Here is an 8,894-nt window from a genome sequence, read left to right on the forward strand (position 1 = left end):
TTGGAGTGGGTTGCCATTTCCTTCTCCAACAGGATATCCATATGTATATGCAATACTACATACAAACAATAGAAACTTGAAAAAAAGCAAAACTAAATAGAAAAGTTATATGCATATGTGTATGGAAAAATACAAAAGGCCTAACACCACAGAGTGAAGTAAGCCAGAAAGAAAAACATAAATACAGTATACTAACGCATGTATATGGAATTTAGAAAGATGGTAACGATAACCCTGTGTACGAGACAGCAAAAGAGACACTGATGTATAGAACAGTCTTATGGACTCTGTGGGAGAGGGTGGGAAGATTTGGGAGAATGTCATTGAAACATGTGAAATGTCATGTATGAAACGAGATGCCAGTCCAGGTTCAGTGCACGATGCTGGATGCTTGGGGCTGGTGCGCTGGGAAGGCCCAGGGGGATGGTATGGGGAGGTTGGGAGGGAGGAGGGTTCAGGATGGGGAGCATGTGTTTTTTTTTTTTTTTTAAATAAAATTTAAAAAAAAAAAAAAAGAAAGAAAAAAAAAAAGTCAAAAAGGAAAAAAATAAATAAATAAATAAATAAATCAATAAAATGTTTTAAATTCTCAATTATTCCAGAAGTTCATAAAAGAAAAAGAGGGTACAAATAACACATAGAGCTTCTGTCTGAACATCAGCTGGCACAACTTCACTCTGGTTAAAAGCCAACTGAGGTCATTGGCCTCAGACAGGCAAAAAATTAAATATTAAAGAATATTGATTTATTAGAACATCTTCCTCATACCTTTGAAAGGCAAACAAGTGAAAGAGGAACAGAGCAGCTGAAGACATACCCCTTACAACAACTTCCATCTTTGCATTAGGATGCCTGGGAGAGGAGGACAATCTCTCTCCATGGTGTGTGTAGGTAAGTGTAATCACTAGAGAATTGGATTCCATATGTTGTTACAAAGAACTACCCGAAGGACTGTCTCCTGCCAACACTTGTGATTCGTTTTATGATCATAACAATTCTGAGATACAATTTTGCCACAACACAGGACAAAAGGATAGATTTCATATCAGTATTTCCAATCAGATACAGCAAATATAAATGGAAACTTCCATTTCCACCCCCCTTAGGTTTGGACAGAAGCTTATGTTATCAATTTGTAAATAGCCCTAATTAATAGCAAATTAGCACAAGGGACTTATGATATAAAGTAAACAGAAGGAGAGATAATGCAAAAATTTCATGTATTTGACTGTGGAATGTGTGTTTCTGTTTCTCTTCTCTACATTGATAAATACAATATCAAGCTCTTCCCCATTTCACAAGTTGTCAAGAAAAGGGGATCAGAGACGTGAAAGACACATATGTAGACACCATAGACAATTTTTGTATGTCCATCGTAGAACTGCTTTGATGAATGTTCTGGGTTGTCATATTAGTGACCACCAGCACTTTGAGGGGTAACCTTCCTTGTTGGGAACTCAGCATAGTATACTCAGAGGAAGGTCAGAAGAGTGGGAGGAACATATTCAAGAACCACACCTTAGCGTTCATATATGGTGCTAGACCCTTTTCATACCTCATTTCTTTAAGCCTCACAACCACTTAACAGGAAGGTGCTATTTATTGCACCATTCTGAATATTAAGCAGAGGGAACAGAAGGTGATCTGGGACACATTCCACGAAAGGGACGTACTTAGGCGGCTAGGATTTGAATTCCCCTCTCTCTCTGAAGGGCTTCCCTGGTGGCTCAGAGGGTAAAGCGTCTGCCTGCAATGCAGGAAACCTGGGTTCCATCTGTGGGTCAGAAAGATCCCCTGGAGAAGGAAATAGTAACCCACTCCAGTACCCTTGCCTGGAAAATCCCATGGACGGAGAAGCCTGGTAGGCTCTAGTCCATGGGGTCGCAAAGAGTTGGACATGCCTGAGCGACTTCACTTTCACTTTCTCTCTCTGAATGACTTCGGAAAACACATTAAGAAATGAGTGTAATTGTTGTCTTCGTTGACTTTTCTTCCTTTTTACTTGAAGCTTCAAAAAAATCATAAATGAAAGTCAGCTTTGTTGCAGAAAATTGATGATTGTTTGCTTGCCTTTGGAAGGGAGTTGCCTAGAGCTAGAAGTAGAAATGGGGGAGTGATTGCAAATAGGCACCTGAGGTCTTTTGAGGATGATGGGGATCTTCTAAAATTGGATGGTGGTGGTGGTTACACAACTGTGGGAATTTGTTTAAAATCATTAAATTTTGCACTTAAAATGAGAGTTTCATGGTATACAAACTATATCTCAACAAAGAGCTGGTTTTTTTTTTTTTTTTTTTTTTTAGTGTATTTTACCTGTTGAAATGTTAACACTTGGATGTGTATACTTAACAAAAGTTACTTCATCAGTGTTTCATTGATGAGATGAATTTCAGTTTTCTAGGATAATTTTTCTTTGTACATATGCTAACCCATAAACAGAGGCACCTATCTTAACAGATTTTCTTCTCATGTCTATGCTGTAATACCACTGCTTAATTCAGGCAGGTAAAGGGGTGTCATTCAATGAAAGTCATAGTGTTCGTATATTTTCAGTTACTGGTTGAGCATTTTCTTTACAGCCAACAGTGCATTACATGCTTTATTTGTCACTGATTCTCACCACAACGCTCATTATCTCTATGTCACAGTTTGGAAAGAGATATTCAGAGAAACTAAATTTCTCAAGATCTGATTTTTATTTTGCTATGATATACGTCTATTTACCAATTATTTTTGTCACTTAGGCCTGGAATATATTTTACATAACCATATATACCATTATAAAATGAAATGTGATACTTTTTTACTGATTAAAAAAAAAGAAACACCCAACAACATCATTTCCAATGACCATCTTGTGTTTCAATACTTCCGGATCAAGCTAAGGTCTTTGGAAATAATTGAAAGTTATTCCACTGTTTGGCATAAATTTGTTCATCATCACCTGTTCACTTGACAGCTTCTCTTTCTGTGCATTTTAAAATACAACGATTAGTTCCCTTTGAGGAAATCATGGAGGATATCCCAAGATGAGTGAACTCTGAATTTTTTTAAAAATTTATTTATTTTTAATTGGAGGATAATTGCTTTACTGTATTTTGTTGTTTTCTGTCATACAACCTGAATCAGCCATAAGTATACATATGTCCCCCTGTCTTGAACCCTAACTGTTTTTTAAGGATGAAAAGAAATTTACCATGCAGATACACGGAAAACATTTAGTAAGCAGTGTAGAATCAATAAATGAAACCCCCAGTCGACTTGTTTTTGAGGAAACACCATGCTTAATTGTTAAGGGCTGCAGGTGCCTAGCTGTCATAAGGATAATACCACAAGACTATTTACTTAAAGAGACAAGAGAGGGAAAGACACTGGATGTTTGAGTGTCCTAGAGAAAACCTCTAGGTCATCAGAAGTTCACGTTTCAGTAAGAATATTAACAGCAAATACAAGGAAACTATAGATTATCTTTGGCCCTGATTGCACCCCATTAAGTAGGAAGGCGGGCAGCGGGGGCAGATTTCCTTGGCAGTCTAGTGGTTAAAACTTCTTCCAATGCAGGGGTTGTGGTTTCAATCCCTACTTGGGGAGCTAAGATCCCACATGCCTCTCAGCCGAAAAAACCAAGACATAAAACAGAAGCAATATTGTAAATTCAATAAAGACTTTAAAAAAAAAAAAGAAGGAAAGTGGGGGGAAGTCTCTCTTTATGACCGAGTTCACAGTTATTTCTTGACATTGGGAGACCTGGCTGCCTAGACAGTGTTGGGAACATAATCTTTCAAGAGAAGCAGCACCATCTTTCAACTTATGTGAATATTTATCCGTTTGACCCCCTGTTCTAGATGTCTGGATTTTAGCTTTGTCTGTTCTATCAGTCATGGCTGACGCCACTTCTGTACCAGTTACCGAGTCCTGTGATTCTCAAGGACCTCCAGGCCCTCCAGGCCCTCCCGGCCTTCCTGGCCCTCCTGGCCCTCCAGGTGAGAAAACATTTTTCTTCACATTGCATTGGTCACTTTTTTCTGACTGAAATATCTATAAGCTCAAGGAAATATCCAGATGCTTCTGATGGTCAGTAACAATAGAGATAATGGTTTTTGGAGGGAAATCACCAAGGTCTCCCACTTCCCCGCCCATCTACACACCTAGAGTCTTAAAGCAGATGATGAGGTTTTTACCCCAGAAAAACTTCAGGGATGGGTTCTGAAGAAGCCGCCATGTGAACCTAAATGACAGTTCAGACATTATATTGGTGCACTCTTTAATATGGCATAGTTACTCTGTGCTGTGCTTACTTGCTCATTCATGTCCAACTCTTTGCAACCTCATGGACTATAGCCCACCAGGCTCTTCTGTACATGGGGATTCTCCAGGCAAGAATACTGGAGTGGGTTGCCATGCCTTCCTCCAGGGGATCTTCCCAACCCAGGGACCAAACCCAGGTCTCCCACATGGCAGGCAGCTTCTTTACCATCTGAGCCACCAGGGAAGCCCAAGTATACTAGAGTGGGTAGCCTATCCCTTCTCCAGGGGAACTTCCCAATCCAGGAATTGAACTGGGGTCTTCTGAATTACAGGTGGATGGATACTTTACCAGCTGCGCTACCAGGGAAGTCCACAATTACTCTGTGTTCACCCTTGATTCACACTGGAATACTGTTGAGTTTCCTGCAAACTCAAGGGCAAAATTGTATTGTAGAAAACAACTGAGAATAAGGCATTATGCTCTTGAGTCAATTCTGAGAACTTACTTTGCCATCTCAATCTCACTGGAAATTATTCACCAGAGTGATCTAGCATCATTGATTCCTTAACCTGACTGCCTTTAAATCATCTGTGGACATTGGTTAATATTCAGGTTCCAGGTTTTATCCCCTTGAAATTCCAATTCAGATGGTCACGTATTATTAACTAAGACACTACTATTCACAGGTTCCACAGCTGACTGTCGTGAACAGTCCAGCCAGGGAATCATTGCTCTAATACCCCTTTTTATCTCTGGAATGCTACAATTCCTAGAGTTCCCTGTGTCAGTGTCTTCCCTGAGTACTCCTACTACTTAGCATTTGTGATAATAAAAACATCATACCTATGAAATGAATTGAAAGGGCAATTGAAGCAATTATTTATTCAATCACTGCTTCCAAAAATATACTATGCCTATCATCTGGACCTTGGATATCATATGATCGTGTTTTAGGAACAAAATTAGGTAGGGCACTGGCTCATCATCTATTTAAGGAAATAAAATAGGTATTTAATGGGAGAGATGACTCTTCAGTGTAAGCAAATGCTACAATCAAAGTAAATGCTGGATTCTGCCACTGTAATGACAGAGAGGAGACACTTTCTGGGAAAAGGATGTGTAAGGTGATCCTTGAAGGGAGAGTGTAAGTTAGTAGGAGGGGTGGTGTGGAAAGACATTTATGGACTGTGAAATGTATGAACTTCACATCTCCTCTATCTTCTTTCTGTTTACTTTGATGTTTAGGGCCCCCAGGCCCTCCAGGATTGCGAGGACCAACTGGGATTCCGGGAGACATTGAGAGTTGCTTGTCTCCCCCTAAATCTGCCTTTGCAGTGAAGATGAATGATCCCCTCCCAGCCCCCTCCCAGCCCATTGTCTTCAAGGAAGCCCTGCATAATGACCAGGACCACTTCAATCTTACCACGGGAGTGTTCACCTGCACCATCCCTGGCGTGTACCGCTTTGGCTTTGACATAGAGCTATTCCAGCATGCTGTGAAGCTAGGGCTCATGAAGAATGACACTCAAATCCTGGAGAAGGAGTCCAAGGCCAAGGACAATTATAGGCATCTTTCTGGAAATGTCGTCTTGCAGCTGACATTGGGAGACAGAGTCTGGCTGGAATCCAAGCTAGACACAACAGAGACTGAGAAAGGACCAATTCAAAGTATGTTCTTTGGGTATTTGCTCTATGGAAATTATCCTGGCTAAGGGGTAATGGCACCCTTGAATTCCTCAAGTGGTCCTAAACCTCCCAGCAAACTTCCCTCCCTGCCCTAGTACTTTTCAGTGATCATTGAATAAATTACGTTCAGAACGTCCAATTTACCCATGTGAATGTAACCCTAAAAAGCAGTAAAGATTAATTATTCATTAACTGGTCAACAATTTCTTATGGAAAGCCCATGAAATTTCATATATTCTGCTATATCCTAGGAACTCTGGGAAGAGGGTAGGTCAGGAAACAAGGGCTGGTTGAGGCTGGGGAACCAGGAAAGTCATCCCGCCTTTTGTTTTTTTCTGATAGTTTTTCACCAGAGGGAAAAACATAGTCTTGATCACAGCCCTCGACACCAGTTCAATTTCACAATTTATAGTATAGCTAGGAAAGAAAATATCCCAAAGAGATGAAGAAAATTTGCTTCAAGTCACACTACAGTCTACCAAGTACATATTTTGCATTTGATGCATATTGAAGAAGGCAATGGCACCCCACTCCAGTACTCTTGCCTGCAAAACCCCATGGACGGAGGAGCCTGGTAGGCTGCAGTCCATGGGATCTCGAAGAGTCAGACATGATGGAGTGACTTCACTTTCACTTTTCACTTTCAAGCATTGGAGAAGGAAATGGCAACCCACTCCAGTGTTCTTGCCTGGAGAATCCCAGGGATGGGGGAGCCTGGTGGGCTGCCGTCTTTGGGGTCGCACAGAGTCAGACACGACTGAAGTGACTTAGCAGCAGTATACTTTGAAGATGGTTTGAGCAAGGACCAATGGTACAGATTAAAGGAATTATTTTGTTGCTTAATACTCCTCAGACACTATGCAGTACCCATTCTATCACTTGTTAAATTTATTTCTAACAGAGCTCAAACTTTGGGTTGTCAATGAACCTAGTTAAGGGCATGATCTTCACCCTCTTTGAAACCGTGGGTCACCTGTGACACCATCTGGAGAATGAAATATACTCAGGCGGGGCTTCCTGGATGATTCTTTCAAAGACAAATCCTCAAGTGACTTGTTTCTTTGGATTTTTATCCTTTGCCCTCTACTCTTCCCTTTTCACCCATCACCGCTCCCCGACTCCCACACCTAGGAAGATGCAATGCCTGTGGCTGAAGCAGCAGTTTTGCAAACCTGAGAACAAAAGACATGTATTGCTAAGCAGACTGAAGGAGTAGGAAACAGATCAGGTAATGTCCTTGCACAGACACACCAGAGTTACAGATGAGAATAACAATCCCTGATTTGAGTAAGCCAATGCAGACTGGTTTCTGTTAAATGTAACCAAATGCAGCCCTGATAAACCTGTTCTTTTCCTTTACAGACTTGCTCTCCCCTAGAGACTTCACCTACCATCCACTCTCCTTACTCTTCCCCCTTTCCTTTCCATCATCTCTTAAACTTCTATACTGTGCTAAGAGATAATCTCTAACCTTAACGGTCCCACTCTAGTTCACACACAGACACGAGAATGAATTACATCTCTGTAATGTGTTGCCAGAGGAGATCAGAAATCACTGATGCACACAGAGGCATTCTCAGGGTTGCCGTATTGATGTGTCCAAAACTGAGTTCATGACTGCTTCTTACTCCAACACCTCTTCTATTTCCATTGTTTCCTTTCCCCATGAACATCACCATCCACTGATTAGTGCCACCTACCTCCCTTCATGTCACCTCCACAGTCCAATCTGTCACCAAGCTAAATCAATTTCCATCATGACATTCCTACAAGCAACACCATCATCTTCACCTGTCACTGTGCTAACTGGTGGGCCAGTCCTCCACTTGGTGCCTCTTTGATCGGATTTATCTCGTCCCAGCAGTGAATGCTCATTGCACAAAAGACAAGGTTATCATACTAATCTCTGATCAAAATCATTTCATGGCGTCTTATTTTTCTTAGGATAAAAATCAAATTGTAATTGTATATTTGAAAATTGCTAAGAGAGTAAATCTTAAAAGTTCTTGTCACAAGAAAACAAATTCTGTAGCTATGTATGATAACAGATGTTATGTAGACTTACTATGGTGATCATTTCACAATATGTATGCAAATATTGAATCATTATGTTGTGCATCTGGAAATAACTTCATTTTGTCAATGATACCTCAATAAAGAAATAAATTATTAATATGATTTCCTTTACACCTCTCCATATTTTCTTCCTCCTACAGTTTTCCTTAGTGACTGGTTTCCAGCTACGCTGAAGTTTTAGTCCCTTAAATAATGTACGGTCATTGGACCACACTGCCACAGGGCATTTGCACTGTTCAACTCTCTTCCCAGGTCACTTATCTCCATAACCACCAACATCTTTTGTGCTCAGTCAGAATTCAGAAATAGCTTCTTAAGAAAGGAACTGATAATAAACTAACTGGCCCCGTTTATGCATTCTTACATTATGATTTTCTACTTTGTAATAACACCCATCACTTTATTCTTACATTTTAAAAAATTCTCAGACTAATGTCTCTCCCCTCTGCTAAACTGTGAGTTTCATGATATCAAAAACTAGCTTTTATTTTGGTCTTTATTGTTATCTCAAAATCCCGCATGTGTCTAGCACATTTTAGGTGCTCAATAGTTTTTGAAATAATGAGAGCAGAGAAACAGCACAGTTGTTAGCACATGGTAAGTTTAACTTGCTATAATCAGATTTCTTATTTTGTTGTTACTAAAAATTGACTTTGTTCCAATCATAACTTGTAGTGTGATTTAGTCTACACTCACTCAAACCATTCATGCATTTATTCAGTAGACAGATATTTACAGAGTGATAGGGAGAACGATGGGAGAGCCTGGTGGGCTGCTGTCTATGGAGTCACACAGAGTCGGACACGACTGAAGCAACTTAGTGGCGGCAGCAGCAGCAGCAAAGAGAACAAGAAGAAAATTTATATATATTTATATAATTTTA

At 40.2% G+C, this 8,894-nt stretch overlaps 1 protein-coding gene across 1 annotated transcript; it reads left to right on the forward strand.

Annotated features, from left to right (window-relative positions):
* The first annotated feature begins 757 nt into the window (after nt 1–757).
* On the forward strand, nt 758–6,071 carry LOC147372401 (protein HP-25 homolog 2). Its single transcript, XM_086401199.1, has 3 exons — nt 758–891; nt 3,846–3,983; nt 5,495–6,071. Exons 1-3 carry the CDS (start codon nt 849–851, stop codon nt 5,959–5,961), a joined length of 648 nt encoding a protein of 215 aa, XP_086257325.1. The 5' UTR covers nt 758–848; the 3' UTR covers nt 5,962–6,071.
* Nucleotides 6,072–8,894: the final 2,823 nt, after the last annotated feature.

This window comes from Bos grunniens, chromosome 5 (assembly GCF_055505025.1).
Source record: "Bos grunniens cultivar Pamir isolate PY7600 chromosome 5, Bosgru_T2T1.0, whole genome shotgun sequence".
NCBI classification, from domain to species: Eukaryota; Metazoa; Chordata; class Mammalia; order Artiodactyla; family Bovidae; genus Bos; species Bos grunniens.